This window comes from Cnephaeus nilssonii (assembly GCF_951640355.1).
Source record: "Cnephaeus nilssonii genome assembly, chromosome: 4".
NCBI lineage: Eukaryota > Metazoa > Chordata > Mammalia > Chiroptera > Vespertilionidae > Cnephaeus > Cnephaeus nilssonii.
The window spans coordinates 43,301,175-43,327,509 of record NC_137075.1 but is presented as its reverse complement, the minus strand read 5'-3'; the positions used below and the strand labels follow the sequence as shown (position 1 = coordinate 43,327,509).

The following is a 26,335-nucleotide window of genomic DNA, read 5'->3' as shown; positions in this document are numbered from 1 at the left end:
CAAAGGGGATGGGTGGATAAAAATTAAAACATCCTATATAATAAAAACCTGATATGCTAACTGTCCAGTCATCTGTTCAACCAAAGTGTAATATGCTAATGATATGCTAAGGCTGCTCAACCACTCGCTATGATGTATGCTGACCACCAGGGGGCAGAAACTCTGACTAGGTTAGCTTGCTGCTGGGGTCCGGCTGATTGTGTCTGAGATGGGCTGGACACGTCCTGAAGCCCTCCCACAGTCCCTCCCTGGCTGGCCAACCTCCTGCATCCCTCGGCCTGGCCTGCGCCCTCTCGCAATCTGGGACTTCTCAGGGGAGGTTGGAGAGCCAGTTTTGGCCCAATCCCGCAGGCCAGGCAAAGGGACCCCATTGGTGCACGAATTCGTGCACCGGGCCTCTAATTAAGATATATTGAAAACATAATCTTGCCACTTGAAAGTTAAGAAAATTGGGCCTTGTGTAAATATTTTATCTACTTTTCAATTTAGACCACTTAGTGAAAGGTCAGGAACACCTAAAGAAATGTCTGGCCACTGTCTTGTTACGAACCTATCATAACAGTTCCAAATATAGGATATATAAATTTCCATGGTAAAACAGCTCCTGTCTACAAAACCAAGCCATTTATTATCTTAGTTGGCAAAAAGTAGATGAGATGTTAGAAGCACAAATTTAACAAATACTATTTTATTATTTACAAAATACACAGTGATCAGAAGGGTACACATCACAAATTATGAAAGGGAAAAGTAGAGACAAATGCAATGAATGACAACAAGGTACCTATTCACATGGAGTCCATTTAGAATAAAACAGTTCTTTGTTAAAGTTTGACAAGAAGAGTAGGTACATTACTGTGTAAAAAAACCGCCAGTTACCTAGAAGTACACCACTACCAAAAAGCAGAAAGTGTTGGTAGTGTATCTAAATGCATCCTAGAGTAGCTTATAGCATAGACAGGTCTAGTGTTCTACAGCAGAACCAGTGGTTTTAGGCAGGAACCTGTGAGAGACTTGACTGCCTATCTTGCTGGAAGAGCAAAGCCCCAGGACCAATTAACTTCCCTACCTTCCATAAAGCTTTGTTCAGGTGACTGTAGAATGTGGTGTCAAACACCCCATTCATTTCTGCTGCAAGTTCCCTCAGAACAGACACTGTGGACTCATCACTGGCATTCAGAATCCGCACAAAGAATTTATTCCACAATTCACCATCTTTTAGCCTAAAAATATATAAAAACCATTTCTGTCAATATTAGGCATGTAAAAGTTAAAATTCTTTCTGTGTTTAACTCAGTGGTACATTTATGTACCATATGATTTAAGGTAATGCCTAGAACTCTAGGGTTAGAGATCATTCAAATAGCACTTTGGAAGTCCAAGGTGAAACTTAAAAAGACTATCATAGTGGGAAAAGCCATAATACAATGCACTTAAAAGAAAAAAGTCTCTCATTTAAACCAATAAATTTCCTCTGTTTACTAAGATGCAGCACTTCTCTTCTACAAATAGAAGAAAAATGAATTTTGTCTCCTCTAACTTTCCTAAAGTCTAGGTCATTAGAAAGACTATAGAATCTCTCCCCCTACCTAGTGGTTTATTATCTTCACAATCCTCTGAGAATCCTAAGCTTGACTGAAGTAACTGCTGCTTAGTCTATGATGTTTGTACTTTTTTTTTTTTTTTTTTCAAATCAGAGAAGTTGCCACTATTTTATAAGGCAGAGCTGTTAGGAAATCCCAACTGACCCCACCTGTTTGTGTTTGTGTTAGACCCACCTAGGATCATAAACAACTGGAGGCACCTGAAACTATCCTATGTGTCTTGTGTTATATTTCAAGCCTATTTTTAAAGTATATGTTGGAGGCAAATAAGATTGGCCAAATTCTAAATTAAATAAAGAAAAAAATGCAATTCAATTGTTGGGAATGGAGAATGAAGGAGAAGGAGTGTTAAATCTTCAACACTGATTTTTTAAAACCAAAGAATAGATCAGTGATACCTTGGTAAACTTATTCTGGGAAGTTATTAGCTCTGATAAACTAAAGTGAAACATGGGGTATTTAATAAGTTTCATGATCAGACTTGAGGGAGTACTAAAGTTCTGAGACCAAGTAGCTCTTATTAAAAGAGCATTTACTTCTTCACAAAGGAGATTCAGTTCTCTGCTTTGGTTCTACCCACTCACTAAATAATAGTCTACAATTAGTATATAATTTAGAAATTTAACTATCTTCAAGAGATGGTTATTAACTTTTGATAACAACAGCTATTAAAAAGGGGTATAACACTAACACCAATTGGTTAGAAAATTATTTTCATGAAATGTATCTACTAACATTTCTAACTAAGAGGCTCAATACTACAATTGCAGTCTATATGATACATCTAGGTCTAGAATGATGTCCTGAAGTCTGAATAGTTTCTTGTTTTTAATTACCAATTCCTTTGTCCTAGGTGCTCCACTGATACTTAATAAAAACTGTTGAAATTAATGGAATCATGGCATTGGGACTAAGAAAACGAAGGCTGCCAAAGCAGAGAGAGCACCCAATAGAAAAAGAAAATTATTTGAGCAGGCAAAGACCCTGAAATCACCAATACTTACTCAGAAATATTTTGGCTAAGTTTCCAGAGGGACCCATCCCAGAAGACCTGTAGGTGTTCCTTGAACAATAGTAAATGTACTAAATCTGCTATACCAAACAGATCTACCTGAAATCACAAAAAGCACCATCAGCTAAAACAATTCTCTGCTACTATCATGGCAATTTATTTAATTATTTTTATTTATTTTTAGAGAGAGGAAGGCAAGAGGGAGAAGGAGGGAGGGGGAGGGAGGGAGAGAGAGAAACATTGTTCGGTTGTCTCCCACACTCAGCTCGACAGGGGATCAAACCTGCAACCTAGGTACATGTCCTGACTGGGAATCAAACCCGCCACCTTTTGGTGTATAGGACAATGCTCCAACCAACTGAGCCACACAGACCAGGATTCATGGCAATTTATTTATATAGGAAGTTGAAAGATACTGGAGTGATTAAAGTTATTTTATGACATAGATTTTAGTAGACTGCCCCGTACCCTTACAGTAAAGGGAGAAGCTCCCCCAAAGAAGTGATCAATGGAGCCAACTCTAGCAACTATCCTTAAGAACAAAAGGTAACAAAAACAACTGGACTATCAAATTCAAATTTGTAGATGTACTGAGTTTGCATGGACTCCAGCTGTGATCTAAACGTGGTCCATATGACTAATTCAGGTTCATGCTACATAATGAATCAGCAAATGCTATCTGTCCAGAACTGAGTCAGAAAGGGCTGTGCATATAATGTATAAAACACTTTACATTTGTCCTAATGTTCCCTTTATATTTTTTAAATTTAATCCTCACAATTCTTATGTACACAGAGCAGATTATCCTTATTTTACAGAGATCACAGAGAATGACTTACTACATAGATAAGTGCTAGAAATAGTCCTGACACTTAGGTTACTGAGTTAATCATGGGTTTGCACGTGTCTGTGTATATTCTTTAATGTTGTGGCAAAAAAATGGTATAGTTTGCTTGACTTGATGATATTTGAAAATTAGGTCATCTATTCCTGGAGAGACAATATTAGTAAACACTAGCTTTCACAGCTTATCTAAAAAGAGAGATGAAGAAACCCTCTCCATATTTGCTCAGGCTTATGTTACACTTACCTGGTAGGGAGAAGAACAGTTGGCCAGGATCTTTTGTCCTTCCAGGATCTGTACAGTCCTAAAACCGCTGACGGTAAAAACATCTAGCTGTGCTCTAAGGTCCACACTGTAGGAGAAGTCCACTATGTTCAAAGCTTGATTGTTCTTATCACAATCATAGGGATCGTAGATTCTAAGCCCAGATTTAAGAGAAAGAGATAATAAAAAATAGGCCATGAAAGAAGCTGCATGCTGGTCTTAAACAAAAAAAAAGAAAAAGAAAAAAAAAAGAGGTATTGCAGGTGTGTCTTAGCTATGCCAACAGCTCCCCCCAGTGGTTAGTTTTGAAACTACACCTGTAGGAGCACTGGCAGTGTCTATCCACCCAAGTGGGCAAGTGGGGATTGTCAAAATTAGTTTAGTGACACAAACATTAGTATCTAAACCATAGTGCATGGTCACCACAGAACATTGATCAAGTTTCCATAAGTGAGTACTGAGGGTAGAGTGCAGGCCTCTGCCTTACACTGTACATATTAACTCATACAAAAGCAATGATTTATTTACACACTGATGAGAATTATGATGGAGAAAATTAAGCTTTTACAGGTGTCATAACCTTTCTGTTTACTACTATAGATTAGATTTTCCAAGTTTTCATTTTCATTCAGGTTCCTTTCTCCCAGATTTTAACGGAAAATATAGGACTTCTTTTTTTTTGTAAAATGCTACCTATATTGAAATCTATCCTGTTTTTTATTAAACTAACACCAAAATCAACCTTACTCTTATTTCAACCCTTATTTCCTAAAACAAAAACAAACAGAAAAATAATTTTGTAGCACTAATTCACCATTAATTTTATTTCCTTGGGTTTATCTATTCCATGCAATAAAGCTACTATTCAAAGAGATGTAGGAACTATTATGTGAGAGAAAAGAACGGATTATTTTTGTGTTTGTCTCTCTGCTTTTCTCAGTTAGTTCCCTCCAATCCCTGATTGACATTGGTGACAGGTCCTCTATTCCTAAATACAGGCTTTGATTAAACCACTTACGTATGCCTACAGCACAGAACGATCTATTTTACCTTAAAATTTATATTTGCTCCCATTTTATACGATGCAACTGTTTTGGCCATCACAAAATTGTAATTTCTAGATATTTTAAAACTTGGGAGAGATAGGAAAAATGTTTCTTAGGTTAATAAAAAGAAGCAGGAAGATCTCCTCACTCTCTAATTGGCCACTCACTGTTACCTTGGACAAGGCATTTCACTATTTTGGATCACATTTTGTCACAAAAAATATATATATAAGCACTGCATTAAATGATTTCAAAAGGTTCTTTTAAATCCTTTTGAATGTATATGAAATTTCCTACCACATTTGACAAATCGTGACAAAAAGAAGGGATATCTAAATACATAGTGCACAAATGCCCAATCCTTAAAAGGCTTTGAATATCCCTTTGCTTAAAACTTCGGTAGACCAGAGAACTCTATCATTATCCTCTAAACTTTCAGTGTTGTGAAACACAGTGAAAATAAAAACTATACCTGGGGTTTTCACATTGGGAACACAGGGGGTGGAGGGGGGAGTCTGGTGGTCACATGGCTGGGGGAATATAAGTTGTATTTAATTGGATGGGGTGGGGCAGTTATGGGAGAATAGTGACATAAAACATCCTAAAATGTTTGGAATAGACCGGCATGAAGAATTATCTTATCCAAAATACTTTTGGTGCCCTGGATGAGAAATGCTGCTGTATTATGCCTGGGGAAGATTTTAGGATTCTGCTATCTCAGGAAAGAAGGTGGGATGCTCCAGTTCTTTTGGTTATAATTGCAGAAATATACGGGGGGGGGGGGGGGGGTCCTTTAATTTCCATACCAACTATAATTTAGAGTTGAATTGAGTCTTCTCTTACAGATTAAGTAATCAGGAGAAATGTAAAGAATGATTGCTGCTTTTATCTATATCAGTGGCCTCAGAGAAAGTTAATTGCGTACCTTAGGTTGGGGTAGACACAGGGTTGGGGCAGACAAAGCATCTTTAAACCAAATTGCTTTACTCAAATACCATGAGACCAATAATCACTACAAAGGTATGCTGGTCCTCTAGTCCTTCCCATAAAACAAAAACTATGGACTATGCCTTCCTTGTTCATGCCTTAATATGTTCGTTCTTTATTTTTTAATTAAATTTAATAGTGACATTGGTTTGCAAAACCATATAGGTTTCAAGTGTACAACTCAATAAAACACCATCTGCACACTGCATCATGCTCCCAGTGCCCCAAGCAATGTCTCTGCTTACCTCCACTTACCCCCTACTCCCCTTTTCCTCTGGCTATCACAACACTGCTGTCTGTGTCTGTATGTTATATATATATGGTTTTCTTTTTTCTTAATCCCTTCACCTTTTTCACCCAGCCTCCCAACACCCCTCCCCTCTGACAGCTATCAGTCTGTTCTCTGTATCTATGAGTCTATTTCTATTTTTTGTTTATTTTGTTCATTAGATTCCACATGTAAGTGAGATCACATGGTATCTGTCTTTCTTTGATTGGCTTATTTAACTTAGCATAATACTCTCCAGGTCCATCCATGCTATCACAAAAGGTGATAGCCAAGTAGTATTTTTATAGCCAAGTAGTATTCTACTGTACATGCCTTAATGTGTTCTATATTTTATCAGTTCTTAGTATTTGGGCTTTATTTCTTATTTCCTGCTCTCCACTTACCCCTTGAACCTGATGGCTAAGCTGGGTTTAATTTGAACACTAAGCCCCTTTTCATGGCATAGTTTGCATTTGTATTCTGGTTTTTACCTATTCCCCTTGGCAATTGCCTTAATTTGGCCTGACTTAAGCTTTGGTCTTTGAAACTAAGCAGTGCCTTGGTTTTGCTAGCATACTCACTAGATTTGTACTGGTCCCACTCAAAGAAAGACTGGACAATCTACTTTACATTCCCCAAAATATTCATATTTTATTTTCTTTTTGACAGGAATCATCACAATACTCAGAGTGGTTAATTATTTTTTTCTGAATTAATGTATTTCCAAAATAATTTTTTCCTTTGAATTCTTTTAAACTATTGACTGTTTAAATGGTTATTGATTTTTAGGTAGCAAATATTTTCTTAACATACTGTGTTTGTCAATGTAGCATTTATTGAAAGGCAAAAGAAAATGGCAACTATCTATGTTTGAGAGAAAGCTAACAGAAGCGTAAAAGAATGAAAAGGACCAACCTGTTTCTAAAAATCAGAGTACTTGGACTCAAGTCACCATGGACTATTTCTGCTTTGTGTAGTTTCTCCACTATTGTCAAAAGGTTATAAACAATCAACACCGTTATTTCATGGGTAATCAATTCTCTGTGTTGAAAAAGATCCTGGAGATAGAAGGACAACAAAATTCACTGTCTTTTAAGTTAGGGTGACTGCACTTATATTCAATACCTTGCTTGCTGCTGCTTTGTCCTCTTTCTTGTTGTTCTGTACTAGAATTGGGGGCTCTTTTGTAGGTTGGGCCTTTGTCCCAGTTTTAACAACACTGCTCTCCTATAAGATTGTTTGTGAGGATGTAATGAAATAATGGACTAAGAGCATTAAGGACAAACCTGGCCCATAAAAGGTGTTCTATAAATGGTAGTTTTAAAATACCCTTATTCCAACCATTTAGGGAAATCATACTACAGTCAAAATATGCAGCAAAACCTTCTTAAGAACATTACAGAGAAAATGTTACATGTGGTTGGGTTCTAAACATAATCCAGTGGGGGTCATAGTAAAAAGCTCTGTAACTCTTCTAGGATCTGTAAGCAAAGATCCACACTTTTGTGAACATTTACTATAGGAGCTAGACCAGGTTCTCACAGTAAATAGTGGCAAAAATGTCTCTCGTGCTTCTGCAGGAGGAGAAGAGAAGAAACCATGTGAAATAGCCCAGAGTGCTCTGTTCTTCACAGGGCCTGCCTCACGGGAAACTAGTTATCCAGAGCCTGCCAGACCGGGGAAGGGAAAGCCAACTCCAGCCCACTCCGGCTAGCCCGTTCCACACAAGGAGGTGGGGTAGGGGAGGACAGAAACACAGAGACATAGGCTCCTAAAAACATAAACCACAGAACTATACAATGCTCCCCCTTCCTCCCCTCACACCTTATCACCACATTACTAAAGGTATTTACAGCAGTTCCTTTTACCCAGTATATCATATCGGCTATCTAGAAAAAATTACAAGGAATACTAAAAGGCAAAACCCAAATTTGAAGAGATAGACAAAGTGTCAAAACCAGACATGGCAGAGAAATTGGAATCAACCAACCAGGAATTTAAAACAAGAGGGACCATGAGCTGATGATGATCATAGATGACAGGGTCATTACACAATTATCTACTTTTGTATATGTCTGAACATTGATATAAGTTAAAAGAGGTCTCAGTCAAAATAACTTGGGAAAAGAAAATGATCAATGCTTTTCATTTATAATGAGTTGGTCTACTTCTAGAGAATTAACAAGAATTTTGTACTAAATTCTTTTGCTAAATGGAACACAAATCTCTCTACTTGAGGACTTGAAATTGTTTTTATGTTATTGCAAACCTGAAGGGTGAAGCAGTTTGTATACTGGTGCCAAATGATACAGCCATCTTGGTACTGATAATAGCTGCACAAATAATCACACTCCTCATTTAAACGTTCCTTTAACTTGAGGTTGATATAAAAGTCCCATGGGATAGTTTGAGAAGATACCTAGTAAGAAATGATATTTTAAAAATAAGAGCAATTAGAATCTATGGTTATTGTCGGCAGATTAAAAACATTCCCTCCAGCCCTTCTAATACCCCAACAGAAATAATAGTAAAGGGATGTTTTGAAAGGTATCTTACCTAATAATAGACAAACATGTAAAATTGACCGTACCTCCGCTACGCCACCAGCCAATCAGGAGTGATATGCAAATTAACCCAACAAAGATGGCAGTTAATTTGCATACTCAGACGCTGAGTGACAGGACGCTTCCATCATCACCATGGCAACGACGCAGGCGTTCTGCCCCACCCCTGGTCTCTCAGAGCCTCTGGGCAGCATGGGAAGGTGGGGCCGGAGTGGAAAGAGGCGACTCTGGGGCCTGAGCGGAAAGGGGTTGGGCCAGAGTGGAAAGGTGGTGCCGGCAGCCAGGGAAAGGAAAGCCCATTCTAGCACGAATCTTCGTGCATCAGGCTTCTAGTAAATCTATAACAAAAGAGCTGAGAGCAACCAAATCTATGCCACAAGACCATCTGCTTCTCCTTTCCCCTTTCTAAAAAGCAATAAAAACATATTTTTAAAAAATTTCTAAAGAAAAAGTGTTTTAAATGAAGAATTCTAATATCCAAACTACCAATCAAGTAAAGATGTGGAATAAGAAATTTTCAGAATGTAAGATTTCAAAAAACTTACATTCCATACATCTCTTCTCAGGAAGCTACTAAAGCATGAGGGCTTAAACCAAGAAAGAAGGAAAAAATGAAATCCAATTAACTGGGCATCCAATCTAAGAATGAGGTAATGTGAATCCCTGGGATGATGGTGAATGAAAATTTCAAAATAATATTGTGTGTGTGTGAAGTCTAGAATGTAACTTGTCAATACTGGAGCAGGGCAGAAAATTTCAAATTTTCCCAAGAAGATAAAATTACAGAATACTGAGTATGTTTGGACGTATTAAGAGTTACACAATAGCTTCTTATTTTTGATATCTGGTCCTGGAATGTAATGGTGAGTGATTTCTTGAAGCATCAGTGATTTTCCTATAAGAAGCTTACAGACTATTCAAAGAATTTGATGGTACCAGGGGGACACAGTTATTGCTTCAACTCACTTTATTTACAAGGTAATTGTAATGACAAGGAATCAGTCCTACCTTTATTATGGTCAACTCTGCAGAGTTTCTTGGTGTCACCCAGAATAATTTGTAATCTTCACATATTAGGTATTCTTGTTTAATGCAATAATCCTCATTATCTGTTGAGAAGGTTTTGATTTCATTTAAAAAACACTGAAATATACTGTATATAGGGCCCCTAGCTTTTACTTCCTGGTTTAAGGGCTAATAGCACCTTGTAATTAGTCAGTTAGTAGCAGCTAAAATACTTTTCAAAATCATTTGTTAGCCAGGCTGGTGTGACTCAGTGGTTGAGCATTGAGCCATGAACAAGGAGGTCACAGTTTGATTCCCAGTCAGGGCACATGCCAAGTTTGCAGGCTTGATCTCCAAAAGGGGGCATGCAGGAGGAAGCTGATAGATGATTATATCTCATCATTGATGTTTCTATCTCTCCCTCTCCCTTCCTCTCTCTGAAATCAATAAAAACATATTTTAAAAAATCATTTATTAAATACTGAAAGGGAAGACAGAATTCCTATTGTTAGTAGGACAAGAACTTATCAATGATTCTGTTTCTTGTAATCTAGAAATATTTATTGTTCAAAAGCATCAAGCTCAAATACAAAAATAATCACTTATTTGTACACTGTCATACACAAAAGGACATGCATTCAATGGTACTTACCCAGTTCAATTTCCTTCTCTATTTCCAACTTAGGCATTGGTCTATCTTCTACAAAAAACTCTGCAGAAGCACTCAGCTCTGGTTGGGATTTTAGTAGTAGTCTGCGATACTGTGAACACCAGGGTGACTGAATGGGGTTTTCTGGGGGAAGAGGAGAAGTTGTAAAAAAACACACCCAAAAAACCTAAAATGAGTATTATAACAGAGGAGGGGGAAAAACAAGATTGCATGATCAATACTGGTAACCTAACAAAACTCATTTATCTCGGGTCTTTATGATATTACTAGAGGCCTGGTGCACAAAATTCGTGCACTGGGCGGGGGAGGGGGGGGTGGCGCGGGGGTCTGTCAGCCTGGCCTGTGCCCTCTCAAGGTCCGGGAGCCCTCGGGGGATGTCCAACTGACGGCTTAGGCCTGCTCAGACATCCTTAGTGCTGCCGTGGAGGTGGGAGAGGCTCCTGCCACCGCCACTGCACTCGCCAGCTGTAAGCCCAGCTCAGGGCTTCTGGCTGAGCGGCGCTCCCCCAGTGGGAGCACACTGACCACCAGGAGGCAGCTCCTGCATTGAGTGTCTGACCTCTGGTGGTCAGTGCACATCATAGCAACTGGTTGTTCCACCTTTAGGTCAATTTGCACATTAGCCTATTATTATATAGGATGTTCTGTTAGTACTAATCTACTTTAGAAATTCACAATTTATGGAAACTTCTAGGAAAGAAAAACAGTTCAGTTTGCTGAGATAAATAAGTGTGCACTACACATGGATGTAGATGTTTGCTTACAAGTCAGTGGTATATGTGTACTTACCTGTAGCCTCATTAGTAAGCTCCAGTTTCTCAGGAATATGAAGACATTTGATGGAGGAGGTGCTTATAACTGAGGCAGAAGATCCAGAGAAGCCAGAGGAATGTGTGGCCTCACCGCTGTCTTCAATAATTGGGCTGAAAGAATTACAAATCAGTCAATCCTCATAGGGAAAATACCTGTCAATTTTATCTGTTATATAACATTTTGATATTTAATAGTCTCATTTTCAAAGGCCATTATTTTCCCGAAACAAAAGTAGAATGATAATCAGAATCTAGGTAACTTAACAAGCAATACCTAGCATTAAATTTCTAAACTTACGCTTTATTTGTCTAATCTATAGTAAATGCCTATTCTATATCTATCCTAAACGATTGAGAAAACTGAAATAGACACTAACTTTCTTCCTGTTGATTGCTTCTCTGGATTTTTTACTCTGCAAAAAAGAAAGGATCAAGAAAAAGGGAAACCAACATCACTCAGGGTGAAAACATGCTAACAAATCTGATAAAAAGTTTGTTGGAAAAAAAGTCTGAAAATGCAGTTTAAAAACAAAAATTGGCAAACTTAAGAATATTCCTGAAGCTGGAATAAGTTTGCTAAAATTAGCCAACTTTTAAATATGGATAGATCATAAGGCTTATTAGTCTCTGGCTCTCTATGCCATTCCCTCCTAATTATTCTTTGTTCATTTCCACCTCTCTATCAAAATATACTTTTTAAAAATACATCTCTAATTGCCTAACCAAAGTTAGTATCAAGTTATTTTACTATTATTGCCCTAACCCAGTGGTCGGCAAACTGCGGCTCGCGAGCCACATGCGGCTTGCGAGCCACGGTTTGCCGCTCTGTTGACTAATGAGTTTGCCGACCACTGCCCTAACCGGTTTGGCTCAGTGGATAGAGCGTCAGCCTGCGGACTGAAAGGTCCCAGGTTCGATTCCAGTCAAGGGCATGTACCTTGGTTGCGGGCACATCCCCAGTAGGAGGTGTGCAGGAGGCAGCTGATGGATGTTTCTCTCTCATCGATGTTTCTAACTCTTTATCCCTCTCCCTTCCTCTCTGTAAAAAATCAATAAAAAATACATATTTTAAAAAAGTTATTCTACTATTAAACTTAATATTAAAGGAAAAAAATAAATGCGTCTTCTCTCCCAATCAGGTATACACCATGATCCTCCTGGGCCTCTCAGTCTCCTAACCATCAAAATGTACTTTTCTGACCCGCATATTTAAATCAATTACTAAATTCCTTTGACACTTTATCTGGGGGAATCCTATTATCATGCAAAGCACTTAGCACAGTACCTGACAGGTAGTAAGAGATGATAATTAATTGCTACAACTGATTAGCACACACAATAAGAGAGCACTTTAACAACCTGGTTTGTGCAACCTGTAATCATCAATCACCTCAGCTTCTTGATGCTGAGAGGTGAACTGTAAATAGTGCGACAAGTAGTCTGTTGGTCCTCAGAGGTCTTCACATCTAGATCCTCTTCCTGCAACAGTCTCTCAGGATCAGAAGGGAGATCCTTCAAGGATATTATCTCATGAAAAGGAGTGGATACAAAACGAGCTGCTCTAGCAAAGTCACAGGAGTCTTCTGGGTTAGGACAAATAGTTATGTTCCTGAAACCTGTGATAATAGCATCCTCACTCAAAGGCTCAATTCCTGTAAATTCATCCTGAAATAAAAATCAAATAGAGTTCAGTTGAAATATTTCAATAAGCATATGGATGCCCTATCTTTTTTACTTAGAGAGACATACAGTAGCTATGTGATTTTCAACACAGGGTACAGAAGTAGTATATCAGAATCTCTAAGAAAAGATAATTTAAAAAGCACATCATAACATTTGAAGAAAAAAGTTTTGTATCATGAAAACAGCAAACTACATTTCATCAAAAATACACTATGAGGAATCTCCATACAAAGGAAAAATACTGGGCAATAGTTATTTTCCCAACCAATTTCACCTAAGAACTCAAGGGCTAAAACTATTTTTATCCTTATTTTGGCCTAGAGAATGTTCTGTAATCTGCTATACTACTAGTTTTTAAGTAATCTTCTATGCCAAATAGTTAATTTTTATTAAAAATAACTCACCATCATGGTAGAAAATATGGAAAACAAAATATAAAGTATAAAAAAATATATTTAAAATGTCTTTGTCTTTAAAAGTAATACATACATATGGTTTTAAAAAGTCAACTAATTTGCCCTGGCCAGTGTGGCTCAGTGGATTGAGTGTTGTCTTGGGCACCAAAAGGTCGCTGGTTTGATTCCCAGTCAGGGCACATGCCCAGGTTGCGGGTTCAGTCCCTAGTTGGTGTGCATATGGAAAGTAACCGATTGATGTGTCTCTCTCACATCCGTGTTTCTCACTCATTCTTTCTCTCACTTCCTCTCTCTCTAAAAATATATACAATATATTAAAAAATAAAGTCAAATAGTTCAAAGGATTTAAAAGGACATATAGTGAAAAATTCTCCCTCCTGCACTTGACCCTTACCTTCCCCATCACTTTAATTATCACTCCCCAGAAACAATCGCTGCTGTCCTATCTATATCTATAGATTTATATCTGGTGGGATACATGAACAAGCATATTCTATGCATTTAAAAAGTGTATTTTATTTTTTGATTTGAGATCGATTATTCCATTTATTTATCATTTATGCATTCATTGGTTGTTTCTTATATGTGCCCTGACCAGGGATCCACAACCTTGGCATATTGGGACGATGCTCTAACCAACTAAGCTACCCGGCCAGGGGAAAAAAAAAAAAAAAAAAAAAAAAAAAAAGCAAGTATTTTAAAACAAGTGAAATATATGCTAGTACAGGTGCCCCTTGAACAACGTGGGGTTAAGGGAGGAGACCCTCTCCCCGTGCACAGTAGGAAACCCTTGGATAACTTTGAGTCTCCCAAAACTTAACTTAGAAGTCATCCTTTGGTGTCATGGGGAATTGGCTTCAGGTAACCCCCTCCCTCTGCCAGATGCTAAAATCCCTTATGTAAAATGGCATAGAATAAGGCATATATTTGGCCTTCCCCATTCAAAGATTCCCAACCACGGATGAAAAATACTGTTTGGTTGGTTAATCTGTGAATGCAAAACATGGGCGTATGGAGGACCAACTGTATACTGGAAAAAATTCCATGTAGCAGTGGACCTGGACAGTTCAAACCCATGTTGTTTAAGGTTCAACTGTATATATTATGCTTTAAAAATGTTTTTATTGATTTTTTTTTTTTAGAGCGAGAAAATGAGAGCAAAGAGAGAGAGAGAAACATCAATGTGAGAAAGAAACATCAATCAGATGCCTCCCGTATGCACCCCAACTGGGTCTGAACCCACAACCTGGATATGTGCCCTGACCAGGAATTGAACCAGTGATCTTTGGTGCATGGGATAATGTTCAACCAACTAAGCCACACCAGCCAGGGCTGTATATATTATTCTTACTCATTATATTTTTAGCATATTTTCTGTGCTATTAAAAATCCTTTAAAAACAATATGACCACTCTTCCCAGAAATCAGTGGAAAAAGTGTCCTTGGGTGGTGATTTAAAAAAAACCATAGCGCCGAAACCGGTTTGGCTCAGGAGCGTCGGCCTGCGGACTGAGGGGTCCCAGGTTCGATTCCGGTCAGGGGCATGTACCTTGGTTGCGGGCACATCCCCAGTGGGGGTTGTGCAGGAGGCAGCTGATCGATGTTTCTTTATCATCGATGTCTCTAACTCTCTGTCCCTCTCTCTTCCTCTCTGTGAAAAATCAATAAAATATATTTTAAAAAAAACCCAAAAAACCATAGCATTGTATATCAGTGTGGCATATATCCTTCTAAAACCTTTACTAGAGTGCAGAAATATGGGCTCACCTTGCTTTTAATTATTGATTCTGAACTCATGAAATACCTAAATAATGTTGTGGAACAATTAAGAGTATATAAATATTCAGTTAAAAACAAACACAATATGATCACACTGTGGGTCTATCAGAAGTCAACCAATTTTTTTTAGATTATTCCCTGTTTTTTTACTATTATACAACTATTTTAAATATCCTTATACATTTAATTCTTCAGGAATATCTTAATATTTTAGGAATAATTCCTAAAAGTAGAATTATCAGATCAAACAAAAGGTTATGAACACTAAGGGTCTTTATATATATGGTATAGCTGCCCTCAAAGAGATTATACTACTTTACACATTTAACTGCAGTATACAAAAGTGCCTGTTTCATTTAACCCCTGTGGATGCTAGATATTAATTTTCTAGATGATCAATTTGACATATACTTTAAATTTCTGATAACATTTGTAAGTAGAGATGAGAGGTACATCTAAAAGAAACAATAGCCCTAGCCAGTTTGGCTCAGTGGACAGAGCATCGGCCTGCGGGCTTTTGTAGTATCAAGGCATGATTTTGCAAGTCTCTGTCACAACATAAACTTTGATGCTGATGAGGGAGGACAGGGTAGTGACTTTTTTCTATTAAAAACTAACAAACATGATTCTTATAGAAGCAATCAAATATAAATAACTGTTTAAAAGGCAAAACTACCCATTTCTGCCACCAAGAGACGACTACTATTAACACTGATACAGCCCCCCATTTGTCTTTGTTCTGCTTTTGTTTTGTTTTATAAACATGAGAGTTTAGCCTTGGCATGTGTGGTTCAGTTGGGAGAGTGTCATCCCATGCACCAAAGGTCATGTTGATTCCAGATCAGGGCACATGCCCAGGCTCAATCCCTAGTTGGGAGCGTGTAGGAGGCAGTCAATCAATGATTCTCTCTCTTTATTGATGTTTCTATCTCTCTCTCCCTCTCTGAAATCAATAAAAATATTTAAAAAAACAACATCAATAAATGTGGCTAAAAATTATAAAACTAAAGTAAAATAGGTATCTATAGTCTAAGAATACATTTTATGCAAATATGACTTACTAGGTGTACCAGTTAATAATGGCGGATTTTGTAATCAAAGAAAACACGATAATTTCAAGAGAAACATCAAAAGTGCTGTATTCAAAGTAATGTCTATCGCTAGCTACACATTTCCCATATCTTTCAGGTAATTTGTGGATATCATCCCAATAGAACTTTTCTTGTTTTGAGGAAAACCATTCAGAGACCCAATTTTCCACTTCTTCGTATGTTTTAAAGTGCTGCTCAGAAAGTGCGTGTGCCATCAATTGGAACAAGTGGTAATCTGAAGGAGCAAGGTCTGGTGAATATGGCAGGTGGGTTAATACTTCCCAGGCAAGATCTTTTAATGTGTCTTTAACTGGTTTTGAAGTGTGTGATGGTGTGTTATCATGAAGCAAAATTACTCTGCCATGTCTCCTGGCCCATTCTGGTCATTTTATGATCAAAGCGTTCAAATTGATTATTTGTTGTCGGTAGTGATCAGTATTAACGGTTTCACCTGGTTTTAGAAGCTCATAATACACCACACCTTCCTGATCCCACCAAACACAGAGCATTGTCTTCTTTCGGAAGCGATTTGGCCTTGCAGTCGATGTTGATGGTTGACCTGGATTAACCCATGATTTTGTGCGTTTGGGATTCTCAAAATAAATCCACTTTTCATCGCCAGTCACAATTCGATGCAAAAAAGACTTTCTTTGGTGCTATTGAAGCAACATTTTACTGATGACTTTTCAGTTTTCCATTTGTCTTTCATTCAGTTGATGTGGCACGCATTTTCCTTCTTTTAAAATCTTTCCCATTGCTTGTAAATTGTTTGCAGAGCAATGTTTAATCTTTCTGCAAGTTGTTTTTGAGTTTGACACACATCTTCATCCAATAATGCTTGTTAATTGTTGGTCTTCAAACTTTTGCAGTTGACCTGGATGTTGTCTTTCACATAGAAATCATCACTTTTAAAGCGTTTAAACCAGCGTTCACAAGTATCTTGAGATGGAGCATGTTCACCATAAACTTCCCAAAGTATACAACAACTTTCAGCAGCACTTCTATTCAAAATAGAGTAATGAATTAAAACTTCCCGCAAATGCTCTTTTTTGGGCAGGAAATTGGACATTTTTAAGCGTAAAATATCTATGATGTTAACATCTTCAGCAAGTTTGACATATGAAGTTTTGAAGCTTGCTGTCAATATAACAAAATAGCATACATATCAAATCCCATATATATCAACATATGTGTAACTCCATCTATTGAAAAAAATTCGATTAACTGGTATACCTAGTATGGCCCTTTAGACATATTATTTTTAGGGAGGAAATTCTGATAGGTATCTATTAACAAAATTCAAGTAAAAGGTTTAAAACCAAAACACTAGCTCTAGCTGGTTTGGCTCAGCAGATAGAGAGTCGGCCTGTGAACTGAAGGGTCTCGGGTTCTATTCCAGTCAAGGGCACACGCCCGGGTTGTGGGCTCAATCCTCAGTGTGGGACCTGCAGGAGGCAGCCGATCTATGACTCTCTCTCATCATTGATGTTTCTATCTCTCTCTCCCTTCCTCTCTGAAATCAATAAAAATATATTTTAAAATAAATAAATAAAACCCCAATAGATTAAGATAGACTCCTTTAATAATTCAGCCCATTTCTGAACAGCTGAACCTAGAACTACTACCTCCAAATCCAGCCTATCCATTCATTATGTTCTCTGGTGGCATTCTCAGGAACACAGTATATAATTATTACTATTCTACATCGTTACCTTACATAGCAGTCAGTAAACTATCAGAATTATCTGGGAGAGCATTTAAAACAAACAAAAATATGTGCTTATTTTATTAACTGGCCAGCCCAATAAATTAAAAATAAATTAGTTTTAAAAAATACATGCTTGGACTTCATCCCTAGAAATTCCAATTCAGTATAGCTAGAATGAGGCCTGAGCACCTGCAGACATAAATGGCTCCCTAGTCTCTTCTGTTGCTAGATATTGTCTACATCTTGATCTATGTGGAAATTGCAAAGTTATTCACACATGTAAAAACTCATCTAGCTGTACAATTAATGTGTACAGTCTACTGGATGTAAAGTATACCTCAATAAAGAAGTAAATGGGGGAAAACATGTTTAAAAAGTTTCCCCAAGTGATTAATTCCCTAGGATATGGAGAATACACTGCTTTAATCATTATAGCCACTCTTTGTCTTCTGTCAAATTTTCAGATTAAACATATTCCATTTTCTTCCACCTCAAGACAAGTTTCCAGATGTTGGTTTGAAGACAGCGATGATTTTCTTCCTTAAAACTTCAATGAAATGTCAATGATAAAAGTTATTTACTTTGACTTGAATTTTTATAAACTAGTCATGTCACTATCCATAGTGGTTAAAACAGAACATTACTAAAGTCAAATGGTTGGTCACATAACTCTTCTATTGCCACATAAAGCATTTTATATAAAAAGAACAAATATTCTTTGCTATGTTACTTTTAAAGAAGTGCTTAAGGCTTTTAACATAATACTCCCCCCACACACACACTTTAAAAAAGTGAGATATAATTCACATACCAAAAAAATCACCCTTTTACAGTGCACATTTCAGTGGTTTTTAGCATATTCACAAGGTTGTACAATCATCACCACTATTTAACTCCAGGACATTTTCACCGTCCCTCCCCCCCGCCCCAAAAAAAAAAACCCCATACCCATTAGCAGTCACTCTCTAACTCCTCTAACCTCTTATTCCCTGGAAATCCCTAATCTACTTTCTGTTTTGTTTAAGAAAATATATTTTTATTATTGATTTCAGAGAGGAAGAGAGAGGGAGAGACAGAAACATAGATGATGAAAGAGAATCACTGATGGGTGGCCTCCTGCATGCCCTACACTGGGGATCAAGCCAGCAACCCCGGCATATGCCCTGACTGGGAATCAAACCATGCTCTCCTGGTTCATAGATGAATGTTCAACCACTGAGCCACGCCAGCTGGGCTAATTTCTCTTTTTATGGATTTGCCTATTCTGGACATTTCATATAAATGGAATCATATACTATGTGGTCTTTTGTGTTTAGCTTCTCTCACTTAAACAAAGTATTTTCAAGGTTCAACCATGTTATAAGATGTATCAGTTCCTCTTTCTTTTTTATGCCTGAATAATAGTCCACTGTGTGGATATACAACATTTTATTTATCCATGCCTCAGTTGGTGGACATTGGGTTCCCACTTTTTGGCTATCATGAATAATACGATGAGTAATCATGTACAAGTTTTTTTGTGTTAACATATGTTTTTAATTCTCTTGGATATAAGCCTAGGATAGAATTTCTGATCATGTGGTCTCTCTATGTTTAACATTTTGAGAAACTGTTGTACTAAGTGGCTATACCATTTTACATTCCTACCAGCAATGTATAAAGGTTCTAATTTCTCAATATCCTCACCAACACTTGTTATTGTCTGTCTTTTTTTATTATAGCCATCCTAGTGCTTATGAAGTAGTATCTCACTGTGGTTTCGATTCTCTGATGACTAATAATGTTAAAAAGCATCTTTCCATGTGCTTTTTAAAATTGATTTTTACAGAGAGAGAGGGAAGAAAACTGGCCAGTGCTTTGTTCAAGTCAGTTAATTTTCACTTGAAACCTAAACTTTTTTTTTGAGAATTGAATGAAACAATCCACTAGTCCATTTATATTAACTTAGGAATACTTCTTACACAAACATCTGGAGACACATCTTCATTTGAATTGATGCTGTCTGAAGTTTTGAGAACTGCAAGGGGTTTTCGTTGGACTAAAACCCGTGGAGGATCTGTAGGAGGACTATAAAAAGACACATTCCATTTAACAATATTTTTCTGTTGACAGAGATAACAGTAAACTCTCATTTATAAAAATGGAAAACTTTAAAGTGTCAAAATGGAACAAAAATACTCAAACCTGATATTCTTTTTTTCTGAAAGAAGAAACTCATCAAAAATGGAGAAAGGTACACTGGGACCTATAGAAAAAGAGACTAGATTTATTCTCTTTAGAGTAAACGCTCTATTCTTCAAGGCAACTAGATCAATTAATATTTTGTACTGTTTGAAAGCAGAAAGGCAACTGTTTGTTTTTTATAATGAACTAGGGGCCCGGTGCACGAAGATTCGTGCACGGTGGTGGGTTCCTCAGCCCGACCTGCACCCTCTCCAATCTGGGAGTTTCTGTCTGTCTTTGCAATCATATGAGCGAATTGTCTGAGACCCCAACACAGTTTGGTTTGTTGCTCACAGAATAATAGAGGCATTCCTTCTTTTCTTTGCTTCATTGGTGGAGATTTCCTGGAAGTTTTAGGATATCTTCCCTTTAATTTTTCGTAGACACTCTGATTTTACTTATGTCTCCCACCTTTGCTTTCCCTCCATCCCCCACCACAACAGTAACTTGCTCCAGGCTCACTTTGCTCTAGTGTCTAGGAGATCCGTCTGCCACCAGAATTCCCAGTATTTCTGGTACTCCCCGCGTTCTGGGCTTCCTCTTCCGGTCCTGGGGCTGCCACCAGAACTACTATTCCCAGAATTCCTGGTGTTCCCCGCGCTCTTGGTTTTCCCTTCCTGCTCTGTCTTCGTCCCACGGCCTCCCGCTCTGCCAAGTCCTCCAAGCCACCAGCTCCCCAAGCCTCTGCCGGCTCTCCTGCTCTGCTCTCCGCCCAGAGGCTTGGGGAGAAAGACCGAGGGAGCCATGCCCCCTCAACGCACTGGCTCTCCCACTCTGCTCTCCTCCCGGCAGCTTGGGGGGAGTGACCAAGGGAGCCACATCCCAAGCTGCCGGCTCTCCCGCTCTGCTCTCCGCCTGGTGCCTGTGTATGCAAATTAATCTGCCATCTTTGCCGGGTTAATGTGCATAGTCACTCCTGATTGGTGGGCGTTGCAGAGGTATGGTCAATTTACATATTTCTCTTTTATTATATAGGATAATTTCAAACACATAAAAGTAAAGATTATATATATATATATATATATATAAAGCCAATGGCCGTAACACCATAACTACCTTAACAACAGGTCGCTATGACGCCCACAGTGGCCAGCGAACCAGCCGAATCAGGTACATATGTCTCCTTTTTTCCCCATTTACCCAAGAGCTCTCTATGTGGTTCGCTGAGGCTGATTCCTGGCCAGCATTGAAGCTTTACTTATTCCTCTGCTCAAACCTGCTCTTTCCCATTCTTCCCAGTTACTGTTCTCAAAAGTATCCTATATAATAAAAGCCTAATATGCTAAGTGTCCAGTCATCTGGTTGGCCATTCAACCAAAGTGTCATCTACCTAATAAAAGAGTAACATGCTAATTGACTGTACCTTCATGACGCCCACCAGCCAATCAGGAGTATGCAAATCAACGCAACAAAGATGGCGGGTTAATTTGCATAGGCAGGCACTGAGTGGCCGAGGGTGGGGCGGGACACTTGTGTCATCGCCATGGCGATGACACAGGCGTTCCACACCACCCCAGCTGCTCTGGGCCTCTGGGCAGCGTGGGAAGGCAGAAAGGCAGCTCCGGGCTGGAGCGGAAAGGCTGCTCCGGCCAGAGTGAAGGTGGTGCCGGCAGCCAGGGGAAGGAAGGCCCATTCTTGCACAAATCTTCCTGTATCGGGCCTCTAGTCCTTTAATAAGTACTGCCCACTACCAGACTCACCCACCCCGATCAAGGGCAGGGCTGGCTGGCCAAACGCCCCACCCCTTCCACCGGCCAGCCCCGCCACCGATCAGCCTGCCCCACCACAATAGGCCTGCAGCCCCTCCCCCTATCCATCCCCACCCCTGATCGCCCCCCCACCCCAATAGGGGGCAGGGCTAGCCGGCCAACCTCCCACAGCCCCTCTCCCTGACCAGCCCCGCCACCTATTGGCCCCCACCACCCTGATTGGCATGCAGCCCCTCCCCCTGCCGGCCCTGCCCCTGATGGCCCCCACCACCCTGATCAGCCCGTAGCCCCTCCCTCTGATCGGCCCCGCACCCGAATCAGGGACAGGGCCAGCTGGCCAACCACCCATGGCCCCTTCCCCATGCTGCTGGCCCCCAATCGGCACCCCCCACCCCATTCGGGGGTGGGCCAGTAGCCCGATAGCCAATAGCCCACAGCCCCTCCATCCAGCCCTGATTGGCCCCGCCATCTCCTCCTCTCGACAGGCCCAGCCCCAGTGTGCCCTGACTGGGGCCGGGCCAGCCGGACCCCACCTGTGCAAAAATTTGTGCACTGGGCCTCTAGTTTAATAATTATCTAAACATGGATGATCTTGTTTATCTTTATTCCCTACCACTACCACACTCCCCGAACTCAACCCAACTCCAGATTATTTTGATGCAAATCCAAGACATCATATCATTTCATCTATACAAATTTCAGTATGTATTTCTATGAGAGGTTCTTTTTTAAAAAGCATAATCTCAAAGCATGAGTCATAACTATAGAATTAACAATTTCTGAACATCAACTATCCAATCAAAAGTTTCACATTTTACCAAAATTTTTGAGAAAGTCTGAACTGAGAATGCAGAATAAGATTTATGTATTGTGACTAGTTAAAATGTCTCTTAGCCCGCCCAGTGTAGCTCAATGGTTGAGCATTGACCCATAAACTAAGAGGTCCCCTGTTCAATTCCTGGTCAGGGCACATGCCTGGGTTGAGGGCTCGATCCCCAGTGGTGGGTGTGTAGGAGGCAGCCGATCGAAGTTTCTCTCTTATCGATGTTTCTATCTCTCTATCCTTCTCCCTTCCTCTCTAAAAATTAAATAAATAGTAAAATAAAATAAAATGTCTCTCAAGTCACTTTTATTCCATAGAATTTAAAAAATATATATTTTCTTGATTTTTTTACAGAGAGGAAGGGAGAGGGATAGTAAGTTAGAAACATCGATGAGAGAGAATCATCGATCAGCTGCCTCCTGCACACCTCCTACTGGGGATGTGTCCGCAACCAAGGTACATGCCCTTGACTGGAATGGAACCTGGGACCTTTCAGTCTGCAGGCCGATGCTCTATCCACTGAGCCAAACCGGTTAGGGCAGAATTTTTAAAAAATAAATTGTTAAAGAAACTGGGTTGTTTGCTCCATAATGCTGAAATTTTTTGCCAATTACATCCTTTTGTGTTGTTTAACCTGTTCCTCCCTGCTTTTATTTCCTACTAGAGGCCCAGTGCAGGAGATTCGTGCACTGGGGGGGGAGAGGAGGTGGGGTGTTCCTCAGCCTGGCCTGTACCCTCTTATAGTCCGGTACCCCTCGGGGGATGTCCACCTGCTGACTTAGGCCCGATCTCCAGCAGTCCGACATCCTCTCACAGTCCAGGTCTCTTGCAGTCTGGGACCCCTCTCTCGTTACTACCCGCCTGCAGTGGAGGTGGTGGGAGAGGCTCCCACCACCACTGCTGCACTTGCCAGCTGAGTGCTGCTCAGCCAAAAGCCAGAGGAGCGCACTGACCACCAGGAACAGCTCCTGCGTTGAGTGTCTGCACCCTGGTGGTCAGTGCGCGTCATAGCGACCAGTCGTTCTGCCAGTTGGTCGATTTACATATTAGGCTTTTATTAGCCTACCTAATAAAAAGGCAATATGCAAATTGACCATACCATCGACATGCCCACCAGCCACGCCCACCAGCCAATCAGAGCAAGTATGCAAATTAACCCAACCAAGATGGCTACAGCCACAGAGAGCAAGGTTTCCCAGGTAACAGAGCAAGCCAAGCTTTCTGCGAGCCATTGCAGGCCTAAGCCTCCATTCAAGCTACAAAGTTTCAATTATAGATGGTAAACAAATTCAAACAGAAACGGCTGCCGGCCGGAGGAGCAGCAGGCTTGACTCCGCTCCAGGCTACAAAGTTTCAATTGTAGAAGGAAAATAAATTCCAGATACCAGGTCCTCCACTTGGGTTGCCAGGGGGCGTGGCTGGCCTGCAAACCACCACAGGCCCCTTGCTCACGCCGACCCACGCCCCAAGGGAACCACCACCTGATCTGGGACACCCTTCAGGGCAAACCAGCTGGCCCCCACCCCTGTACCAGGCCTCTATCCTATCTAATAAAGGAGTAATATGCAGATTGACCATCACTCCAACACACAATATGTCTGCCCCCATGTGGTCAAAGATCCTGCCCCCATGTGGACACAAGATGGCAACTACAAGATGGAGAGGGCAGTTGGGAGGCACCCGGCATGCAAGGGAGGGCAGTTGAGAAGGACCAGGCCTGCAAGGGAGGGCAGTTGAAGGTGATCAACCCTGAGGAGAGGGCAGTTAGGGGTGACCAGGCCGGCAGAGGAGAGAAGTTGGGGGCAAACAGGCTGGCAGGGGAGCAGTTAAGCATCAACCAGGCTGGCAGCGGAGTGGTTAGGAGGTGATCAGGCTGGCAGGCAGAAGTGGTTAGGGGCAATCAGGAAGGCAGGCAGGCAAGCAGTTGGGAGCCAGCAGTCCTGGATTGTGAGAGGGATGTCCGACTGCCCGTTTAAGCCCGATCCCACCGGGATCGGGCTTAAACGGGCAGTCGGACATCCCTCCAGGGGACCCAGATTGGAGAGGGTACAGGCTGGGCTGAGGGACAACCCCCCTCTGTGCATGAATTTCGTGCACCGGGCTTCTAGTATACGATAATTTGGTGGGAGGTTTATTAGAATTAGAGCTTTAATCAGATTTGATTTAATTTTTTTTTTAAGTAACTACTTATGGTAGATATTCATGTTCTTACCATTTTAACATGTTTCTAAGTGGAAAAGATAACAAATTGGAATATAATATAGTCTTAGTTTTAAGCTTTTTAAAAATATATATATTTTATTGATTTTTTTACTTAGAGGAAGGGAGAGGGATAGAGAGCCGCCAGAAACATTGATGAGAGAGAAACATCAATCAGCTGCCTCCTGCACACCCCCTACCGGGGATGTGCCTGCAACCAAGGTACATGCCCTTGACTGGAATCAAACCTGGGACCCTTGAGTCCGAAGGCTGACGCTCTATCCACTGAGCCAAACTGGCCAGGGTTAAGCTTTTTATCTTTGTTCCAAAGATCACTTTCCAGTCTTGGCTGCTGGATACTAAATCCCCGTGAGGGATTTAATGTACACTAGCTAAAGTGGAAGATTATTTGGTAGTTAGTATAACTTTATATTTATATTAAACCAAATATTTCAAAACACTTTTTTAATGTCTCTTATCTCAAATCATATGCTTATAAATTCCATGATTCAGAGATACAATAATAACCTTAATTCCCCTCTCTGCCTTCTTTCAACTCTTTTTATTGTAATTAAGAAAAATATCTATCAAAAAAAAATCTATCACTTGTTACATAAAGCATGGGTTATCAGCAAGTTCTTTATGACATTGTCAAATGCAACTCACCTTTAGAATGAGGTTGTTCTTGCCAAATGTTTTCTGCAAGTGAAGTTTCCCTATAAAGAAAATTGTTTTAAAAGATGTGCTTACTACCCACAGAAAGAATTAATTTTTAAGTTTAGTAGGCTTACTCTGGCTGGGTTGCTAAGTGGTTAGAGCTTTGGCCTGCGCACTAAAGGGACTTGGGTTTGATTTCCGATCAAGGGCACACACCTGGGTTGCAGGTCAATCTCCAGCCCCTAGTTGAGGCTTGTGCGGGAGGCAACCAATTGATGTGTCTCTCTCACAATGATGTTTCATTCTCTCCCCCACTCCTTCCCATCCTCTCTCTCAAAAAAAAAAAAAAAAGGCGATGGAAAAAATATGCTTGGGTGAAGATTAACAACAGAAAGTCTAGGCGGCTTTTTTATTAATCTTCTTCACTCCTAGATAAAGAAAATATTCTAGTACTCTCAATCAAAATTCCTTAAAAAGATGGACCTTCAGTCATTATAGCCATTATAGAAATAATAGAGGCCTGGTGCATGGATTTGTGCACAGTGAAAGTAAATTAATTAGAAGGTGGCCAGCGGGATGGGACTGGGCGAGGCAGGCTGGACACACCCTGGAGTCAACCTCCCGCGGTCCCTCCCCAGCCAGCCGCACTAGGGTGGTGCCAGGGCTCGAAGGGCATCTGTGGAGTGGGGTCCCTTGGCCTGGCCTGTGGGGATTGGGCCGAAACCGGCAGTCCAACATCCCCTGAGGGGGCCTGGAGTGTGTGAGGGCACTCTGCAAAGTTGCTGTTGCTCGGCAGCTCCTGCATTGAGCATCTGCCCCCTGGTGGTCAGTGTGCGTCATAGCTACCGGCCAGTTGGCTGGTCGTTTAGGCTTTTATATATAGACTAGAGGCCCGATGCATGAAATTCGTGCAAGAGTAGGCCTTCCTTCCCTCGGCTGCCGGCACCAGCTTCCCTCTGGCACCCGGCTTC

At 40.3% G+C, this 26,335-nt stretch overlaps 1 protein-coding gene across 2 annotated transcripts in view; it reads right to left on the bottom strand.

Annotated features, from left to right (window-relative positions):
• Window positions 1–436: 436 nt before the first annotated feature.
• Window positions 437–26,335, bottom strand: part of BUB1B (BUB1 mitotic checkpoint serine/threonine kinase B) — an 80,135-nt gene continuing 54,236 nt past the window's right edge. For both annotated transcript variants that reach the window (XM_079768052.1, XM_079768053.1), the window contains exons 12-23: window positions 25,374–25,423; window positions 19,938–19,998; window positions 19,715–19,820; window positions 12,467–12,741; window positions 11,054–11,187; window positions 10,247–10,387; window positions 9,598–9,698; window positions 8,295–8,444; window positions 6,941–7,083; window positions 3,707–3,878; window positions 2,609–2,715; window positions 437–1,223 (exon numbers count right to left, since the gene is read on the bottom strand). In XM_079768052.1, coding sequence (XP_079624178.1) covers window positions 992–1,223; window positions 2,609–2,715; window positions 3,707–3,878; window positions 6,941–7,083; window positions 8,295–8,444; window positions 9,598–9,698; window positions 10,247–10,387; window positions 11,054–11,187; window positions 12,467–12,741; window positions 19,715–19,820; window positions 19,938–19,998; window positions 25,374–25,423 — 1,672 coding nt within the window. In that variant the 3' untranslated portion in view covers window positions 437–991. The remainder of the gene's footprint in view (window positions 1,224–2,608; window positions 2,716–3,706; window positions 3,879–6,940; window positions 7,084–8,294; window positions 8,445–9,597; window positions 9,699–10,246; window positions 10,388–11,053; window positions 11,188–12,466; window positions 12,742–19,714; window positions 19,821–19,937; window positions 19,999–25,373; window positions 25,424–26,335) is intronic.